This window comes from Colias philodice, chromosome 21 (genome assembly GCF_061535455.1).
Source record: "Colias philodice isolate Cphi_HAF_F1 chromosome 21, ilColPhil1 Martin Lab GWU primary, whole genome shotgun sequence".
Taxonomy (NCBI): domain Eukaryota; kingdom Metazoa; phylum Arthropoda; class Insecta; order Lepidoptera; family Pieridae; genus Colias; species Colias philodice.
In genome coordinates this window covers 8,754,417-8,776,633 of record NC_143106.1, presented here as the reverse complement: position 1 = coordinate 8,776,633, position 22,217 = coordinate 8,754,417, and the positions used below count along the sequence as shown (strand labels likewise).

Sequence of the window (22,217 nt, the reverse complement as noted above, 5' to 3'; positions counted from 1 at the left end):
TGCCACTCAGTGCAATACACTGATTTTCAGTGGTTGCCTTAGAATGCCCTGTTGACAGTGGATGTATTTTTGCTCAAAACTGCATAAAGTTATTAAAAAATAAAAAATAATAATATATATATATATCTATTTTAATATTATGATATATACTAAAAAATACAATAATTAATTTTAATATTATAAATTATAATATATACTTATACTTAGGAAATAAATAATACATAATTACACATTAGCTTAGAGTAGTGACGAGATTATTGGATAAATACTTATATCTTAGACTTAAATAATAAATAAACACTTAGAATAAACAAATAGAAACATTATTGGGGATGCTAAATTTTTTCTTGTTGACGTTTTTGATAATCGAGAAGATATGACTTTAATTTTTTTTTAAAAGAAGATAAGCTTTGTTGTGAACGAATAGGCGGCGGCAAGTCGTTCCAACATTTTGAGGCTCGATACCTAAAACTGCCTCTAAAAGTAGATGTTCTATGCAGGGGAATTTCCAACAAAGAACATGCGTGTCTAGTCTGGTAGGTTGTATTATTTTCCGCCAACCATTTCAATTTATTGTACAAATATACAGGTACTCTATATTTTATAACATTAAATAGGAGCGTAGCCATGTGTAAGTGGGTACGATATTCTATTTTAAGCGAGTTGTGTTTGATCAAGTATGGTGTAACATGATCACGATAGGGAATATTGTAGCAATAACGGGCACACGCATTTTGCACCCGTTGCACTATTTTTTTCGTTGATGCCAGCAACCTAGGACCTACAACCACATCCGCGTAATTAAACTTCGACAAGATAAGCGACTCACAAAGTAATTTCCTGGCATTAACACTCAAGGACTGTCTAATCCGATAAAGCAGTTTCAGTCGGTAAAAACAGTTTTTTGAAATATTTAAGATGTGCTTGTGAAATCGCAAGCCTTCGTCAAACACTACACCAAGATTACGCGCTTCAGTCACTCTTTCTATTGGTTCTCCGTTTAAAAATATGGTAGGTTGTTGAGCCAATATTGAATTGATTTGATGAGTTGAGCCTATGATCATATATTTGGTTTTGCTAGAATTGAGAGAAAGACAATTAGATTCTGACCAAACCGATATACGACTCAAATCATCATGTAGCCTTTCCAGAGCGATTAACATCATACCTGTAGGTACATATTTTAATGAAACAGATATACCAAATTATATATTTTAATTTGAATATAAATGAAAACCAGAGATTATTTTTAATTTATTTTATTTCATAGCAATTCCTAACTAAAGTATAATAATAATTAAATCTATAAATAGGAAATGAAAAACTTATTTTAAAATTAAGGCATATCTTTTATACTCATACATGTATTCATTTCAAATATTTTTATAGAATATTTTACGCTTAGTCAAGCTGTTAGTATAACTTATTTGCAAGGGAATAACCATAGATCAAAAATTATCTTTATTACTTAAATACTTAGGTACCTTTTATTTGAAGTCGGTTAAAAATCCAAAATTAAACTATTTATATAAATCATAGACCACAGAGTTGAACAATGTTTAAATTATGCAACAAATAACTTATTTTCTGTTTCAATGTATTTTTAGCAAATACGCTATATCTCTCTATCCATTTTATTGTTGCATTTCTAAATTTCAATCTTTACCAATTATTTATACGTGCAAAGTGCATTCACAATTTTATCGAAAACTATTTAAAATAACATATTAACATAATAAGTAATAACTAACTAGAAATAACCAATCTCCAAAAATAGAAATAGAAATGGAGTACAGTTTTTGTCATACATGCAATGTCTATAGATAAGTCACAAAAATAATTTCACACACAATTAGGATTCCATTGAGGCCCAAAGGCACTAGGGCGTTATTAGGGCGCCAGTTACCAGAATTACACAAGAGCGAGTCTATCTCATGCGCAATTTGGCTTGACAGACCCTAGGGCGCGGTTAGGGCGCCATTTCTACAACACACATTAGCGACGCTTTTATTAGTTATTAAATTATTAAGTCTACACTGCACAAGTAAACTCGATAGCAGCCCCAGGGCGCGGTTAGGGCGCCATTACCTTTACCATTATATCGATGCGATGCATTGATACTAAACACGTATCGTTAACAAACTGTAGTAGGGCGCCATTTTCACCTCACACTTATTATGTTTAATCATTAACACCACACTAACGCCGCATATAAGCAGTTGTTTGCACTCTTAAATAACAATTTAATCTCCACTGAGACTAGGGCGCCAAACACTAGCGACGTGGGTCAGTTATACTAAACACGTATCGCAAACAGCCAAACTGCAGTAGGGCGCCGTGGGGCACTAGCGCGGAGCCCTCCCAAGCTGCGGAGGGCGGAGCGCCGGTCCCACACGCACAGTCCGCAGGCCCCGAGGGCGCGGTTAGGGCGCCGTTTAACCTGTGAAGCATAATATGTTTTACTAGATTTCCGCCCGCGGCTTCGCCCGCGTTTTAAAAGGAAAACCCGCATAGTTCCCGTTCTCGTGGGATTTCCGGGATAAAACCTATCCTATGTGTTAATCCAAGTTACCCTCTATATGTGTGCTAAATTTCATTGTAATCGGTTCAGTAGTTTTTACGTGAAAGAGAAACAAACGTCCATACATCCATACTTACAAACTTTCGCCTTTATAATTGTTCCCGCTTTAGTGGTGGGAACTGGAATTTCTTTAGGGAAACTCAATATTCCTTGTATAAAGATTTTATTTTCAACACCAACGCCCCATTTGTTACAAAGGTTTCTTTGTGAGTAAAAAAAATACATTCTACCCGGCCAATAAATGATAAATTAATAAAAATGACAATCCATGTCGGTGCGTGCGCGATTGCTATTATAAATTAACAGGCGTAGACATAATCCTCCCCCCGGTGAAAAGCGTAGATTTTCAAGCTTGAAGGTCTTCAGAAGTGGGCAGAAGACACAGTCGAACCAAAGGTCTTCGAACGCAGCCTCTTGTAGTTTCGACGTCCGCAACTCGACAAACGCCGTCTGTTCCATGGAATAATCGAACGATACGCCCCATGCGCCAACAAAGTGGTGGAGAATTATCCTCTTGAAGCAGTACGAGGTCTCCGACGTTTATTTTTGATTTGTCAACCTTCCATTTGGTTCGTAGTTGCATTTCTGAGATATACTCTTTCTGCCATCTCTTCCAGAAGTGTTGGCAAATTTGTTCAAGTCTGCCATATCTATCCAGGGAGCTCTCTTTAGCGTTGTCCAACGAAGGAGCCGGCAGTGCATTCAATGGTCTTCCGATTAAGAAGTGCCCTGGGGACAAGGAAAGGAAGTCATTGGGGGAAGATGACATGGGACACAGAGGACGGCTATTGAGAATGGCCTCCACTTGAGCAAACAATGTCGAAAGTTCCTCAAATGTGAGATGAGTATTGCCCATGACTCGCTTTATATGAAATTTAGCGGACTTAACCCCGGCCTCCCATATTCCACCAAAGTGAGGAGCGTAAGCGGGGATAAAAGAAAATTGTATTCCCTCCTGAGCAGCAAACTCAGAGAGAGGTTCCTGATTAGCCTTTAGAAAACTATTCAATTCTTTCGCGGCAGCTACAAAATTTTTACCGTTGTCGGAAAACATTTCGGTTGGCTTCCCACGGCGTGCCACAAATCTGCGAAGTGTCATAATATAAGCATCTTTTGTCAAATCAGACACGACCTCTAAGTGAATGCATTTGAAACGCAGACACACAAACAAACATAAGTAGCACTTAATTACTCTAGCACCGCGTCCTTTACGATTTAGAATGAAGAAAGGGCCCGCATAGTCCACTCCAACAGACTTGAAGGGAAAGTCAACGTTGACGCGATTTGAAGGTAAGTCAGCCATTTTTGGATTATAGGTCTGACCACGAAGACGAGTGCAGGTAACGCAGTTTTTGAAAAGAATAATTTAATTATTCAATTAATAAAATGCCGGTAAGTTTATTATTTTTATTTTGTTTTTAGAGTTGGGTAAAATCGTAGAATGTAAGTGAAAGTTATTTGAAGTTTTGTAAATTTAGAATATTTTTTAAAATCAAAATTAATTTCAGATTCGACGGCTGTATGGACCTTGACTTCAGGTAAGTCTTCTTCGTGTTTTTTGTTAAGTTGAGCCCATAAGCGCATCGAGATGCATCGCTAAACGAATGCAATTCGATGATTTTTGGTGAATCACAAAGAACTCTGCGAGAAATATCGAATTTTGAAAGAAATTTTAGATTATCTACACTGTCCAACCAGTCATTTTTGATATCCTGCGACACAGGTTCATCCCACTCAACACCCTTGAGCCACAATTTTTGGAGCAACATCTTTGGATGAATAATACACGGGCTCAAAAGACCCAAAGGATCGAAGATTCGAAATGAACTTGAGAGGATATGTCTCTTTGTGATTTTGTCACTATGAAGTGGAATTTCGATTGGAAAATTGAAGGCATCCTTCGATGGATCCCAACAAAGTCCGAGAGTGCTCAACGACTCACTGATTGTTAAAATATGTTCTGTATTACTTTCGTGTAAATTTTGAAATAAGTTTTTTGAATTAGTTTTGTACTTTCGTAGAGGAAAACAAGCTGAATTTAGAGCGTTTGAAACTGAATTTTGAATGTATTTAAGTTGATCTTCAATCATCACAGCCGGTGATCAGATCATCGACATAAAAGTCGTGCTGAATAATATTTTTGATCATTTCGACCCCACATTCCTCTCCAACCTGCCAAAGACATCTCGTGCTCAAGTAACTGGCACTTGCGGTACCGTAAGTGACAGTACTCAGTCGCAGAGTTTTCAGAGGCTGAGACTCATCTTCTCTCCATAATATGAGCTGCAAATTTGATCTGAACTCTCAACTTGGACCTGACGGTACATTTTGGCAATGTCACCGGTCAAAATGAATTTGTGGTGCCGAGCTCTCACTAAAATGGAGAAAAGAGAGTCTTGAATATTTGGGCCTACCATGAGGATGTCATTGACAGAGAAGCCTGAGGTTGTGGGGGCTGAGCCATCGAACACTACTCGGAGTTTGGTAGATTCACTATTTTCTTTTATGACAGCATGATGACACAAAAAATATGATGGATTTGGAATAGGAGTAGGTGATTCAGATAGATGGCCCATATCAGCGTATTCACGAATGAATTCAATGTATTTTGATTTTAGTTCTTTATTTCGTCTAAATCTTTTCTCAAGATTTAGGAATCGTTTTTTAGCTTGAGAGTATGAATCGCCGAGACAGTCAGGTGAGTCCTTTAGGGGTAACTTCACACAGAATCTGCCGCTTTCTAAGCGAGTGGTGGTATTTAGAAAGTGTTTTTCGCATGTTATGTCATTTTGACTTCGAACAGTTTTTTGGGGTAGCTCTTCAAGCTCCCAGAATTTTGTGAGCATTTTGTGAATTTCGTTAGAAGTAGCGTTTGTATTTATGGCATGATTGCAATGAATTTCGTTGCTACGAGAATTGTTGATTGGGCCAGCTATTAACCAGCCGAATTTAGAATTTTGCAATTTTGGATTATTAGGACCTAAAGAAAGCTGTTCGCTTTCTAGAATGTCCCAGAAGATATCTGCTCCAATTAAAACTTCAATCGGAGCTGGCTTGTAGAACTCAGGGTCGGCCAAAGTTAAGGAATTAGGTATTTTGAGACCTTGAATATTAACTGGGGTCTTAGGTAAGCGGCCCGTCAATTCGTTGAGAACAAGACATGAAAGAGTAACGCTGTAGTTGCTATTTAGAGATTTTAATTGAGTAAGACAGCTTTCGTGCACTGTATTAGAAGAATTATTGCCAATGCCAATGACATTCATTGCCTGCAATGGGCAAGTTCTCAATGACATTCTTCGTTGCAGGGATTTAGTGACAAATGAAGACTGGCTGCCACAATCTAAGAGAGCACGAACCTTTTCTACTTGCTTATTAATTGGGTTAAAAACTTCTATCAATGCTGTAGATAGGAGAACATGTTTGGACATTTGTCTAGAAAAGGCTGCTACAGATTCGTTTGGTTCAACTTGTTCATCTGTGCTGAAGTTGGCAGTGACGTCATCATTAGAATCATGGAGAAGAGTGTTGTGTTTTTGCTGGCATTGTCGACATGAACCCATGCGGCAGTCACTGACAGGATGCCCTTGTCTGAGGCAATTTCGACATAATTTATATTTATTTACATACGACAGCCTATCTTGAATGTTTTTAGACTTAAATGTAGGACAGTCATAAATTCTGTGATTTTCGTTACAAATTATGCAAAGATAAACGTTTAATTTATTTTGATTAGATGTAGAAAATGAATTAGTATTTCTATTTGTATTAAATTTATTATGTTTTTGTGAATTTAGTTGTGAGGGACGTGACGTGAATTGTGATTTAGAATTATTTTGGGATTCATTATTAGTGCCAACCTTATTACGATTCAAAGATTCTAGCACATCTGCACGGTTGATTAAAAATCGTTGAAATTGTTGCAAAGTTGGAATGTCATCAATAGTATTTCGATACTCTTCCCACTTAACAAGAGTACACTTGTCCAATTTAGAAGATAAAATAAATATTATAAGTACATCCCAATAGTCAGTAGGCTGACCCAGGCTAGACAAGGCGCGCAGATTTTTTGTAACATGATCGACTAAAAAACGTAGTGACTTGTCGGACTCACGAGTTATAGATTGAATATTAAGTAAAGAATCTAAGTGATGATCAACAAGAAGCCTTTTGTTATTATATCTGTCGCAAAGTAGCGTCCAGGCTGCCTGGTAGTTTGCTGTTGACACTTCGAGATTAGAGACAATCCGTGCCGCATCGCCCTCAAGATAAGAAATTAAATAATGAAATTTATGTATTTCAGTAATATTTTTGTTTTTATGAACTAAATTTGAAAATGTATCGCGGAACTCTAGCCAACGGAAGTATGAACCATCAAACTTTGAGATTTCGATTCGTGGTAATTTAACATTTGAGTCTTGATGGAAAGAGTCTTCATTGCCCATCGATTTTCTACGATTTTCGTTGTCATTAAATAAATTATCATGTTGTTTAATCATTATTTTAGCAGAAGCAATACCTTGGACGAAATCGTTCTCAATGTCGTCTCTTTCATCAATCTCAGAATCTATATTTTCAGAATTAAGAACCTCAATCTCAGTCTGCAACACATCAAACTTTGTTGACAATGCTTCGAATTTGCCAAGTTTCAATTTAAATTCAGCCATTAATAGTTCATTCATTGAAATGGACTCGCTAATTCTGTCCAAATAATTTTTAAATTTTGTAATTTGGCCCTTAATAGCAGACCTTTTTGAATATAAATCTCTTAATAACTTTGGATTAGGTTCCGTAGACATTTTGTAAAATAGTTTAATTGAATATTGTTATGAAATTAAAATTTAATTGTATGTAATTATTTTGAAATTATGTAATTATTTTTCGACTAATTAATTATTTAAATGCACGTCAACAAGCTTGATAAAATTATGGAAGAAATAAAATGCTTATCTCACGCTCCTCGCCTGGTGGAACCTGCCGCTGGTAGCCGGGCTGCTGCTCACACGCAGCTGCTTCGCAGAAGATCGTGCAAGCGATATTTAGTTGCCTGAGAAGACGGCTCCTGAAATTATTCAGCGAAGTCGAGTTTAAAAGCGAGAAGGGCTAAGATATTCGAGATTGTTGTAAACAAAAAATGAATTTAATTTGGAACAAATGAATTACGATTTATATGCCAATCCCGCAAGGGAATCTGGCGTGAAGATATGATAATAGGTATTGATAAACCAATATTACTATAATTTAAATTGTTTAACACAAATGGAAGCGAAATAATAGGTAATTTTTGGATAATTATGAACGTGAATTTTATGTTATAAGGTTAGGTATAGGAATGTGTTATTGGAATTAAGGATTTGCACTTAACTTGGTACTATGAGCTGCACTCCGGCACGACACTTTAGCTGTATCGTTGTTCAGACGAGCAGGTTATCATGTGTAGATATTTTGTAATTAACTCGTATTTTGCGGTGAAATCCGTTTTCGTCCTGTCACGGTCGCCAAATTGTTCCCGCTTTAGTGGTGGGAACTGGAATTTCTTTAGGGAAACTCAATATTCCTTGTATAAAGATTTATTTTCAACACCAACGCCCCATTTGTTACAAAGGTTTCTTTGTGAGTAAAAAAAATACATTCTACCCGGCCAATAAATGATAAATTAATAAAAATGACAATCCATGTCGGTGCGTGCGCGATTGCTATTATAAATTAACAGGCGTAGACAATAATATATAGAAGATTCGTTTCCATTTAGCAAATTTTAATAATGTCATAGATAATCTGTAATGCGTGATAGTAGGTATAAACGTGATCATTCTCTAATAGAGATAAGTAAAATGAATCTGATTAGTGTCACTGATATTTAAAAATTAGATACAAAATAGAATATGTGAAATATAAATTGCTTCTATTTCGTGCTTATCTATTTATTATTCTTCGTCACCGTTCTTCACCACTGGCTCATCACCATAGTGTGATATGCCACTTATCTTTAATAACTAACTTTATTTAACTATGATAAATGCAACTCACTTGAACGCTAGCTTTGTCTTCTTAATTAGCCCAGCTAGTTCACCGTTCTTCACCTGACTTAACACCATAGTGTGATAGATCACTAGTCTTAAATTACTAACCATGTCACTACAAATTACCATAATACCAACTCAATTGAGCGCTGGCTTTGTCTTCTTAATGAGATCACCGTTCATCACCTCTGACTTATCACTAATGTGAGTCAGATCACACGTTTTAAATCCATACTAATATTATAAATGCGAAAGTAACTCTGTCTGTCTGTCTGTTACTCAATCACGCCTAAACTACTGAACCAATTTGCATGAAATTTGGTATGGAGATATTTTGATACCCGAGAAAGGACATAGGCTACTTTTTATCCCGGGAAAATGACGCAATACCGGAAATCCTACGGGAACGGGAACTATGCGGGTTTTTCTTTGACTGCGCGGGCGAAGTCGCGGGCGGTAAGCTAGTACAAAATAAATGCAACTCACTTGAACGCTGGCTTGGTCTTCTTAATGAGCCCGGCTAGTTCACCATTCTTCTCCTCCGGCTCATCACCATAGTGTGATAGGTCACTGGCATACATCACCCCGTTCACACAGCTACCCCATTCCGAGTAGTTGATCAGCTCGAAGTGGTTAGTCACCTGGTATTTAATAAATAAAAAATTGTTTGTTTGTGGCAGCGCTCGAGATGAGACGGGAGATCGGTCCGTCTCTCTCTCGTTATACTTGCGATCGCGCTCGTGAGGTTTTGGTGTGACACAAGTTTCTGAACATGTCACCCGACTAAAACGATTTTAAAAACGTTATCACGTCATAATAAACAGCTGAACATATTTTTTGTTGATTAGGACCTACTATAGCAATTTAAAACATTATTTCACAAAAAATAACGATTCCAATACATAAGTTAGATTTGGTATATTATACCGAACCATTTAGCAAGAGCTTAAGGGTGCTTTTCCACCTATACAAGGATGTGTAACTTTTTTTTTTTTTTTGTGTGGTGTCTCTCAATGTTAGCCAGAAGGGCTTCTACATTTTAACGCGGACGCGGGGGTGAACTGAAGGTTCACCCTGGTAGCGACATGCACAAGGGCGTCCCCCTGCCACGGGGACCACGAACCTCGGCTTGGGCTGTCGCTTGAGTGGAGGAGGCCAGAAGGGCCCTAATCGGACGGGGGATGTGTAACGAGGAATGTGTTTGTAAAGCACCAATCATATCGCTTCATTTAGCTTAAAGTTTGAAGCGGTACTATTGGATATAACACATTCCTCGCTAAACATCCTCGCACATTATTAGTGTAGAAGCACCGTAACGGTAAATGCACATTTCTTCGAAAGAAAAAATAATCTTATATATAAAAATGAATCGCAAAATGTGTTGGTAAGCGCATAACTCGAGAACGGCTGAACCGATTTCGATGATTCTTTTTTTATTATATTCCTTGAAGTACGAGGATGGTTCTTATGTAGAGAAAACGTAAACATGTACCACGGGCGAAGCCGGGGCGGACCGCTAGTTGTTATATAAAAATGTTTACTATTACAATTATTTTTGTAGTGAGTGACAAAAAATAGAAATTACCCAATAGTAGATAATGAGTAAAATTATAATTTTTTTATTGATTATATTTTCTTACCTCATCTCTAAATATAATAGCGTGTCGGCCAGACGCGTGTCGGCAAGTCGGGTCGAGCTGCAGCCCGCACTCGCCGTGCGTGCCGATTGTCAGAGACGAGAGTCGCATCGGAATTGTTTCACCCAGTGTGACGTCACCCGTTTTGCTAAAATTGAAATAGGTGTAAAGGAATAAATTATTGGATAGAATAAAATGGTACATGACATTCTAAAAGTATTTATGGATGCTATTATTCAATATAGTTCGTTTGTATCTTTTTACTTGTTCTTCACGATTTTAAGGTTAGGTTCTGATACATACCTACTAATGGATATGTTCAAAGATATAAATTGCTAAATGAGCGAAAAAAATAGCTTACAGTGCTTTGTGAAATAGTTCATAACGCCACTAAACCACAACACGCGTACTATACGATTTATTATTTTAAGTAGGTAGTTTTTACAGTAAAAATAGAAAGTATTTCGATCTGTACCTAACATTGTAAGTGCCGAGCTTACGCGCCGCGGCAGCGGCCAGTACTTATTGGCTAGAATTGACTTTTTGTATGAATAACAATTGTTGCAACATGAGTAGGTCGGGAGGGCCGGGGCGCCGTCCCATGGGCCGCACACGCAGGGGCCTGAACCTCATTCTCTTTGGGCACCGGTTCTGCCTTAGTAGTGACTAAGGCAGAACCGAGGAGGGGCGGGTCCCCAGTTCTTGCAAGTAGATTAGAGGGGGGGTACACTCATCTTACCTAGCAACACTCCTCAACCGTGTAATGGCAGCACACGCAGGGGCCTGCACTTCATTCTCTTTAGGCTTAGCCTTAGTCACTGTAGGGGCGGGTCCCCACACGAGTCTGGCTATACGTTCTCTATCAGCCCTTGCGAGCAGGTCTGAGGGGCGAGGGGCGAGTCGGACCCCGAGACGGGCGAGTTGTTTCCCCGCCCCGAGGGCGAAGCCCGCGCTGAGGGCGGGGTGCGAGTGTTGCCAGCGACCGGATACACGCTCGCCTAGCGCCACCTGCACATATACTTCATTGGTGAAAAAATTTATAGAACAATAAGGGCCGATTTTTCAATGCTTGGATAAAACTTATCCGTCCAATAAAGTATTACTCGATAATATTAAAATGTTACGTAAACTGTCAAATACGGGCAATTAGAATACGTTTTTAAAATGGTAGTTTTATACATTATTCGACGAATAAGTTTTATCCAAGCATTGAAAAATCGGCCCTAAGTAGCATAATAATTAGTTAAAATTAAAGTACGATTATACTATCTACACTACTGCTACATTAGGGCAAAATTCGATTAGATCGATTATTCAACTCAAAAACTATTAGATTGACTTAAAAAAAAGACAGGTTGCACTCCGGGAGTGCCGGCAGAAGTGAAAACTTGATTATTAACGTTGAGCATGTTTGATATTTTGGAATGGTATCCGTCTTGGTAGCATTCGGATCTGGGCTTTTAGCAATTCGGATCGGTGCGGCGCTGCCAGAAGCTTACGGATAACAGCGTCCGCGACCCGGGCAGCGACTGCCACGCGCAGTAGTCAAACAGCACTCAGTCAAAATAATAGTCAAATATACGAAAGCGAGAACTCGTGAAGAGACTGATAGAGGACGAAGAAGAGGACGACCAAATAATGTTGGTCTTACTATCATCAAAGAGGAATAAAATCGATTCATTATATCATAACATTATCCTTATAGGTTTTGAGTCAAGGATCGTAAAGTGGTGGATTTTTAGCAATAAATTCAACTAAAAACTCGTCGTTTTCATCGGTAAACGTCGCCAGCAGCGCGACCGTACTGCTCCCGGAGCGGCTCGGCGGCGCTGCCAAAGTCGCGAGCAGGCCACGCCCCTCGGCCGCGCGGCTCGGTCGCTTGCGTCGGACACTATCGCATACAATTCCCTACGAAGCGGTACGGCGCGACCACGGTCACGGCTGCGGGGCAGCGGCTGCCGGGTCGCGACCGCCCAGATCCGAATGCTACCTTTACGCTTTTTCGATCAGGTCACGTGTCCTGACGCGAGTTTAAGATTTTATACCCTATATTACAGAAAAAGTGCTCAACCACGTGGCCTGATCGAAAAAGCGTAACACGGACTTTTTTTTTTAGCCCTTATATTCCATGCGTAAGACGGATACCATTCCAAAATATCAAACATGCTGAACGTTAATAATCAAGTTTTCACTTCTGCCGGCACTCCCGGAGTGCAACCCGTCTTTTTTTATTTAAGAATTTCCAATTTACCTATCTAGTATTCATAAACATGAGTTCATTTATTAAATAACTTTAAAACAATTCGTGTATTGTCACGTTATACCTCCTGCAGCCGCTGCCAGGCGAGCACGCGCACGAGCCGCTCGTCGAGCTTGTCCAGCTGCCGCTCGACCACCGCCAGCAGCTCGTCCACCTCCCCCCCCGCGCGCAGGCTCAGCTTCTCCTCCCGCTTGCCCTTCACACTGGGGCTGGCAGTGCTGGCTCGACGCTTGGCTCGTAGGGAGTAAGTGTCGATGTCCGAGTCCGAGTCCGATGTGGATTTGTCGGATTTTATCTCCTGTAATAGAAAGGTGAAATATTTGTAGAAACTTTCGTAAAAGTGTGACAAATATTTATTAGACTTAGACAACATGGTTATTTCGCACCAATAAAGGAAAAGAAACAGTAAAATGACTTGAAAAAAATAAAGCCTATTATAGACAGACGAATAAGACTAAGAGCGTATACGCACTATGCGGGTAGCCGCATTGCGGGTAGCCGTCCGGCTGACCGCAAGCACAATTATGTACGTAATATTCATTTCTATGCGCACTGCGATGCGGCTACCGCAGACCGCACAGTGCGCATAGAAATGAATATTACGTACATAATTGTGCTTGCGGTCAGCCGGACGGCTACCCGCAATGCGGCTACCCGCGTAGTGCGTATACGCTCTAACAAATAATAAACTAATAAATATAAAAGAATGCATTTACGTTATGCGTCACGTATCTTACATGGACAATTAACTATAGGCCTCACTCCAATCAACACTGCGCTGTTCAACATGATACTGCGACGTTGCCATACTTCTCCTTTACAAGTTAGTGAAAGATTTATTATACATGGTGTTCTATTTTGTATTCATTTTTTGTACAAATTAATTTGCATATATGACTATGACCAAATATTTCAATAAGATTGCCCCTTTATTGCCACTTACCGTATCTTCAGCCTCGCCTATAGCTTTAAGATCATCCTCTGCATCCTGTTCGCTGACTCCCTTTAGCTTTGGCTTGTCCATGGGGCAGTCCCCACTATCCATATACTTGGGGCACTTGTTGTTGAGACAACTTTGCCCCTGAAGATTGCCCCTTTATTATCACTTACCGTATCTTCAGCTTCTCCTATAGCTTTTAGATCATCCTCCGCATCTTGTTCGCTGACTCCCTTTAGCTTTGGCTTTTCCATGGGGCAGTCCCCGCTATCCGTGTACTTGGGGCACTCTGTGTTGAGGCAGATTTTGTGTGTGCGCTCTATTTCTGGTGTTTCTTCGTTGTCCGTGTCTGAGTCGGAAAGGTTGCGCGTTTTTGCCACTGAAAAATGATATAATTATGAAAATTATAAATAAAGTTATTCCTTAAAACATAAATTAACTATACGATTTAAAACGTATCAGCCTATGTAAAACTAGCCATTTCATAGATTTTCATTACATTTTAATTTTCCTCTGGTTTAAAGAGAGGAAGAAAACATTTTTCCAAACTTTAAGTGTCAAATACTTGCTTTTACATGAGCAAATAATAAGACTAACGTGATGTCATAAGTCGTCGTGAATAAATTTGACAATCTTTTTTTTTCACTTGAACAAAGTATTACATTTGACTTTTTCTTCGAAATTTCTTTGATAAGCAGCTTATGAGCAATGAACTTAAAATAAATAAATAATTCTCACCATTCCTGCACCTAACATGTTCTCGTCTCGCTGGTAGCAATGGTGGTGGTTTTCTGTAGTGCATCCTCACCATGCGCGGTACTACCACTCGACCGCGGATACCGCGTGGTACTCTGAAATTTTATAAGCATTATTAAAAAAAAAAATAAAAAAAAAATTTTTTTTTCGAGATTGTAAATATTTGAGCCGAAAAAGAAGTACACTTCCAAAACTATTTCAGATACATGAAAAAATAGATAACATTTATAGATATACAAATACCAAATGGAAATGCGTTGGTAAAAATAAAATTTCTATGATATGATATTCTGAAATTAAATTTTGGGAATTTCGATTTTGTTGGGTAGTGTCTGTGATTAAATTAATATTTTCAGTCAAAAGTTTCTAGGAGGAAATTTATTAATTGACTTGACTTGACTTAAGGTCCTATGGCCCCTATGTGGGGCAGAGGGCGTCCACAGTGCGCCGCCATCGCGTTTGGTCTTGGGCTACGCGGGCCTTGAGTGCGGGGACCGAATCTAGAAATTGCTCCCCACGGGGACGGGCGCGGAGGTGTGGCTTGAAGCATAGCATGCAATAGCTTTACCGCGGCAATCCTCGAGTGCCACATATTTTTTTTTAATTTTTATTCTTCTTAAACAAATACAAAATTTTAGCTTACAACTAATACAGTTGTATTAGCTAAAATGTTGTTTTTGTGATTAAATGTATTTTCTTTCTTCTTTTAATTTGACTTTACGGGCTCCCGGGTTCCACAAAACACGTGCACACGTACCGGTGGCGGTGCGTGCGCGAGCGCCGTATGAAGTCCACCTTGACGGCGTGCTGGTCGAGCGGCGCGCCGAACCGGTCCCACAGCGCGCCGCGCTCCACCGCCGATATCGACCGCACCAGCTTCCAGTCCTGCGCCACATACAGGGTGTTGATTAATAAAAATTCTCTATTTATTTTTAAAATTAGTGATGTAACGATACATGATTTTGCCGATACGATACCGATACCGATATTTGTAATAAAAATCGGCGATACCGATACCGATATCGATGGCTTGGTAGAAAAATAAATAGTGAATTATGCATAAAAGTTTTGGTAACTTTTATGCATAATTCACTATTCATTTAACAGATACTCAACTGTAAATCGTATTCTTTTAAATAAAAATGTCAAATCAAAAACAATAAAAACATTTATTTTAGTATTATTATTTTACAAAATCACTCAAACTTTAAGTAATCAGTAATCAAAGTTTACTATTGGTAGAGTTTTTTCAGAAAACAAAGTGCCCGCGCGCGGGCGACCTCCCGCATCGTTCATTGGGCGCGGTTTTTTGAATTGTTTGATTTCGATATCGGTTAATTTATAATCGGCGATACCGATATATCGGCTTGCCGATTATATCGGCCGATATATCAGTATCGGTATCGGTATCGTTACATCCCTGGTTAAAATGTTTAGTATGCATGTAAGGCGAATACCGCGGTTGTTGTTGTGAAGTAATGTTAATTCTTTGTAGAATAATTAATGTTCATGCTCCAAAAATAAGTCAAAAAAGACTGTGTGTCAAAAGTGATTTTAACTAGAAAATCAGAAAGGTTTTTTACTGTAACATACAAAATATATTGCAGCCGATTGTCTCTATTTAATAGTGCTGTTCGATTAGCTTTATCTATTAGTTTATTCCACTATAATTAATTGCAAAACCATCTGTCAGACCCGAACATGCTAACATGTTATGGGGCTGACAAGACCAAATTTAACAGTGATTGCGCTCTCGTTTACTCCCATACAATTGGACAGTGTGCGCAAACGAGAGCGCAATATCACTGTTACTGGGCGGGGCCAGGTCGTAGAAGAAAATAATAAGAAAATATGTGATTTAAGGGTGTGGGTCATATGCGAAATGTGACTCGTTAGAGGTTCAGGTATGAACATGTTGACTTCGTGTTTTAAATTGCAGACCCGTACGTCAAAAAAATAAACACATAGAATCGTTTAATGATGATTTTGAGACCAATCTTTGCAATCTTTGCCGATTTAGTCCAATTATGTACCGAGCCCGTCCATGGTCTTCGAAATATGATGAATATTAACATATATTTTTTTTGATGGGCTAGAATAAATATCTTTTCTTAAAAAACTGCTCAAATAACTTCAATTTGGTCTTGTCAGCCCCTTAACTTTTACCATTGAAATATTCAAAGTTACTCACAATAAAGTTTTCCACATGATTGGGACACATCCAACGTCCAGTAGGCAATGCTGTCAATGGTGGATCTAAACAATCCTGAAAAATATATATTTTTTACTTATGCTATATGAAATGTTGATATCAAATTAATATGTGAAGTAGAATATACCTAATTTTTATTACTTATAATAAAAAAATTGTCAGGCCTATTATATTGGATTATTTCAACACCTTTGTAACAACTCCCCATGACAACTTCATAACATAATTGACATGATTTTAAAAGAGCAACTACGGAGTTTCCTGCCCGTTCTCCTCCATTGAAACTGCTTTCCAAATCGATGGTAACTAATTAAACTATGTTATGACAATTCAAAAGTGCTTCTAGAAGAAGTCTAATTATAAAATAAATAAAAATAATTTATTGAACAAGGTTCCTAACATCAAAATATAGACCCCAGACTCCCAATATAGCTTGCGCTGTGTTTCAGGACTCCTATTTTCCATACATTAAAATATGTAGTTCAATAGTAATAAGTTAAAAACACGTTACAAAAGAAAATTGAACATAATTTATTGAATAAATGTTTCAGTTTGAATTCTTAGCAGAATACGACTGACTACTACTACTCATATTTAACTGCTTTCTCTGCAAACCTGCTGGAAACTCAACTCACTCACCAGGTGGAACAGAGCGGGGCAGTAGTCACACTGCAGCAGCGGTGCCAGCTTGCATGTATACTGGCAAACGTAGCATGTCTTCGCTGGTAGTGGGACGCAGCCCCATGAGTCTACAGTCACTAAGGAAGCATTGCCATTCTTGCTGCCCTCTGGAATTGGTTGCTTTTCATTAGTATGTGCGCATCGAGTGAATTTAGCACATAATACGTCCTTTGTAAACAACTAAAGAAGATTTTGTTGGATAAAACTATTTCTATAATAATTGTAGTATGTCAATAAAATATTCGAACTTAAATAATAACTTGTTTTAATTTCCCTTATTTTCTCTTTTAACACAAATATAATGTTAAGATAAACATCAACTCAATAGGGATACAAATTCTACACAATTATATTTCTTCAATGAGTAATACATATAACTACTCCAACAATTTTCTCTTCTTACATTAATCCTACCAATATTATAAATTCGAAAGTTTGTGACGATGGATGGATGTTTGTTACTCTTTCATATGAATACTACTGAACCGATTACAATGAAATTTGGTACGTAGGTAGCTGAAAACGCAGAATAATCTACATATTATTCCACGAAATTCTACAAGAATGGGAATTATGCAAGTTTTTCTTTAAAAACGCGGGCGAAAATCTAGTTACTTAAAAATATAAACATACCTTTATCAGTACCAGGGAACAAAAACGGCACTTTCATTTCCCTCGGCAGATCAAACTGCTTGGGATTCATGATTTTAGCCGCTTTAACCAGTATCTCCATTGGAGACAGCTCCTTCTCTTCTTGTTCCTTCTTCTCTTCTTCCGTGTCTTCTTTCTCATCTTTACTCTTCTTAGAGTTGCGGTTACTGCGGAGTGGTCTGTTAAATATGAAAAAAGTTATTAATCTATACTAATATTATAAAGAGGAAAGGTTTGTATGTATGGTTTTCATGCATAAACTACTGGACCGATTTTGATGAAATTTGGCACAGATAATCTTTAGACCCTGAGAAAGAACATAGGCTACCTTTTATTGCGAAATATGTACCACGGGCGAAGCCGGGGCGGACCGCTAGTACATTATAATATATCAATTAATGTGTTTGTAAATAGAAAGTTTCTAACAAAGTTGATAGTGGCTTCAAGATGTTCAACTTTTTGTTAATTAAGTTTATTTAAAACAAGATTATCACTATGTTTTACTATATCATATTGCATAGGCACAAGACTTTCACACTTTTTAGTTTGCTTTACTTTTTTAAGCATTAAGTTTGCTTTTTGAATTCATTATAATAAAAAAACACATGAATGAGCACATATCTGTTAAAAATGTGATTAAAATGATAACTTTTTACAACTAAATTACAACCAAATTAAACTATTTCATAGTGTATTTTGTTTGTATTGTATTGAAACGGATCCCTTTACTTCATGAAACTGCAGAAAACATACCAATCTGTCTCCTTAACCTAAGACAATATTCAAAAAATATAATTCTAATCAACTATGTGGAGCTGTGTTATTTATTCACTTATAAAAATTATTTTATATATTTACCTAGATTTCTTCTCACTATCATTCTTAGCGTCCACAGGGGACTGTGCCCTACTGGACCTCGTGCTTGCTGGCTTGTCATCGCTAGCAGTACACTGCTTGCACAGCCAGAGCCCAGAGGGTATATCATTCTCGTCTAATGGTGGATCACTAGAATGTAAGGTTATGTTAAAGCCAAATTATTCATTGTGCAGAATTCAATTTGATTACTTTTTTATTATCACAGTTACACAAATTGCCAAGCTATATCAGGGGAAGTGAACACACTGTAACAAGGAATTTACACAACAAACAAGCTACAAAGTATAAAATTGTTCTGCTTACTAGCAACCGAGGTGAAAACTGGCTGGACAACGATCGCAGCATATAAGATCACCTCCTTCCCCACACGCGTCGCAAGAATCATGATTATGGCCCTTTCCAGGACGCTTGTAATACGGATGTTGAGGTTTCTTAGTCTTCTGAGTGGTCACCTCTTCGTCAGGCGGCTTTATTAGCGCTCGAATCAACTAAAAGAGGAAGCGTTTGTTAGATTGTGATTACCGATTGTTATTTGAGTATGGAAATATAAACTCACCGGCATAAGCCCACCAGATGTATCCAAGTCATAGCCCACGTTAGACATTATTAATGTGTATTGGTTAAAGATATTTTAAATTCAATTGTACTGTTTGCACGCAGCGCGCGTACGTAACGAAAAATTGGTGGTGGATTTTGAACGATAGTGTCCAATGTCTATTTAATCATTTTAAATAGAAAATATGGTTAGTAATATTTATTTTTATACGAACACACAAAAACCCAAGCTGCGAAAGCTTTTATTACGTAAATATTCAATTTAAAATCTAAATATTTTTATGTAAATAAAAGATGGCTACACGCTAGCGGCTTCCATATTTGACAGTTTGTCAAAATATGTCAGTTGTCGCCTTGTGGGCTGCGGGCTGAAGTTGATGTTTGTCAACCAGCAAAGAAAAGCGCAAATTTATTTATAAACATTTCTAGGTGATTTCTAGTGTGTTTGTGCTGTGGTTTTATATTTTACTAGCTGTGAACGCGACTTAGTTCGCGCGTGCATAAATTCAAATTCAAATTTAATTATTCCTAGGAAGAAAAAATAGAGCCTGTATTTGCTCAGGACTAAATATAGCTGTAGAGTGTTGGCCAGTGTACTGCATTGTAAGTGTTATTACTTGCTCTGTGGTGTACATACTCCCCGTTTTCCAATTACAGCACTAGAGCGCATTATGCGGCATAATGCTTAACGTTGAATGTTCCAACTACAGCAACGCTTCGCACAATCGAGCACTAGAAAAAGTAATGCGCGTGAATTGATGCGTGCAATCGATTTATCGTTAGTAATTATTAATTGTTGGAAAAAAATTTACTTAATGCTTTCGTTTCATTGTAGTTTTTTCGAAATAAAAAAAATTTAATTCAAATTGTGTTAAAAAAATAAATATAAGTATGGATGAAGGTACAAACATTGAAAAAAATGTTAATGAAAAAATCAAAATACAAATTACTTAAAATAACCGTAAATATTTTTCAACCAATTATTATGTATACCACTTTATTTACACATTAATGAGGTTATTGCGATCTCTATGAATTTTTTTTTCAATACTGAACTTGGCGCAAACTGCTGGTGCGTTTCACGTTCCAATTAAGCATCAGCATAATTCGGCATTGTGCGGCACTGAGTCGCATTATGCTCTGTAATTGGAAAACGGGGACTATGTACTACATAGTAGATAATAAACTATAGAAAGTTCCACCCTAATCCACAGCCACTAATCCAGTGCGTTGCGTGAACCATGAAAAACAGACAGTCTTCTACAGCTGTTTAAATTAATTTTATATAGAATGTACCTACTAATATGAATGTATTTCTATAAAAATATATTCCCAATTTTTTTAATGACAATTTTTTTCACAACATCGACAACCTACAATTTCACGATCGTTTGTTTATATTATGTTTTATAACCTAGACAATTAATCTTATACATATAAATCCCATCTCTGTGCTAAATTTTATACAACTTCGATCATCGATGTTTTCGTGAAAAAATAAAAACAATTATAATATGTACCTATTCAAAACTTCGCATAAGAACTTATTAGTAGGCTCATATAATTTTTGAATACACATTACAAAATATATTTTAGTAACCTAACACTGCGCATAAACCCAGCTTTCTAAAATTCATCCGCGCGCCCGCATACACCCCTAGACCCTTTTCCTGTGAGCTCATCAAACACTAGGCGCAGCTAAAAACTTGATATTATGTTCAGCTAAAAACTGAACTAGAGACCTAATCTTCTCTACAGAGCAAGTAATGCTTTCTCTTCTCAACGGAGCGATAGCGACTGTTGCGATGGAAGATGGCTTCTTGCGGAATTAAAAATGAAGTAAGTGCCAAAATTGTTTTATCGTGATAAAACCAAAACTAAAATTAAATAAACAAAATGCCTCTAGCTAGATTGGTCTAGCTTGGTAGAGCTTGGGCTCTTGCATAATAATATTATGTTATAATTATTAATTAATATTTATGAAAAAGAAGCATATTAGGTACCACCTACCTTAGGTACCACATACCATGTCAAGTTTAAAACGTACCTAAAAGTGAATTAGAAGTAGCTTCGTGATTTTTTTATCGAGTCAATTTTAATATTTTATATTTTTGATCAAATAAAACACTCGAAAATATCATCTAGGTTGATGCATATTTTATTTTTTAGATTTGGTCTTGAATATTACACGTATTATTTAATAGTAAATTGGTAATTTTGCTTTATAATATCAGCTACTCTATATATATAACAAAAAAAAAAAAACTCTACAGCAACAGCTGTATATCAATTAAAAAATATTACATTAAACTATCGGATAAATTTTTAAAGTTCGTATCGTTGAGAACAGCAGAATATGCAAATGGAACGAGCGTAGAAAGAAATTTAGCCATAACGTCGGTATCATCGTATGAAACAAGAATTACACCACTCAAAAGCGGTAAAGTACTTAAACTAGAACACTTCAGGCTTCAGCTCTCACAAGAAGCTCGCATAACGACCACGTCGACGACCTTGATTCTAAAAGCATGTACATCCAAATGTCATATCCATACAGACTAACTAAGCACTGCGGTTGACGCGGTCAGGGACGTGTGTCTCTGTTATTTTAATTACTCTGCATGGTCCCAATACAGATTGCAGTGTTGCTATTTTTAAAAACATGCGGTCGGAATGGCAGGCTTCGGTTTTACGTTTGATTGCTTTTTTGAATGCGCTTCGCGAAAATTACACTAAACCACTATAATTCCTCAAACTGCCCATTCACTTGAATGAAAATAACATTTTATTGGTCCATTTGGCTTTGTAACGATATACTTAAGTGATTGCAGATACAGGGAAACACAAAATAAGGTTTATTATCTTTTTTAACAAACCCATTTAAATGAGGTGGCTAAATAGCTGTTTATTCGTGAGTGTCTGTACCGTTGTAGCCACTGAATAATAAATAGATTTTTAAGACTTATATCTTCATGTTTTAAAAAATCTATTCAAATCTACTATATGCACTATGACGATTTTTTAACGCGGCGCGGTGCCTTTCCTCGGACT

General features: G+C 37.5%; 3 protein-coding genes across 3 annotated transcripts; all 3 read right to left on the bottom strand.

Moving 5' to 3' along the window:
* Positions 1-1,262: 1,262 nt before the first annotated feature.
* Positions 1,263-19,509, bottom strand: LOC149479101 (uncharacterized). The gene is made up of 14 exons (XM_089708829.1): positions 19,168-19,509; positions 18,915-19,099; positions 18,594-18,740; positions 17,718-17,914; positions 17,043-17,191; positions 16,383-16,457; positions 14,949-15,076; positions 14,174-14,286; positions 13,609-13,814; positions 12,563-12,796; positions 10,978-11,246; positions 10,242-10,386; positions 9,088-9,242; positions 1,263-2,440 (listed from the first exon to the last, which is right to left on the bottom strand). The coding sequence occupies exons 1-14, from the start codon at positions 19,213-19,215 to the stop codon at positions 2,275-2,277; spliced, it is 2,217 nt and encodes a 738-aa protein (XP_089564955.1). The 5' UTR covers positions 19,216-19,509; the 3' UTR covers positions 1,263-2,274.
* On the bottom strand, positions 2,683-4,865 carry LOC149479103 (uncharacterized). Its single transcript, XM_089708872.1, has one exon. The coding sequence runs from the start codon at positions 3,882-3,884 to the stop codon at positions 2,928-2,930; it is 957 nt and encodes a 318-aa protein (XP_089564998.1). The 5' UTR covers positions 3,885-4,865; the 3' UTR covers positions 2,683-2,927.
* On the bottom strand, positions 4,828-8,002 carry LOC149479102 (uncharacterized). The gene has a single exon (XM_089709066.1). The coding sequence runs from the start codon at positions 7,375-7,377 to the stop codon at positions 4,828-4,830; it is 2,550 nt and encodes an 849-aa protein (XP_089565192.1). The 5' UTR covers positions 7,378-8,002.
* Positions 19,510-22,217: the final 2,708 nt, after the last annotated feature.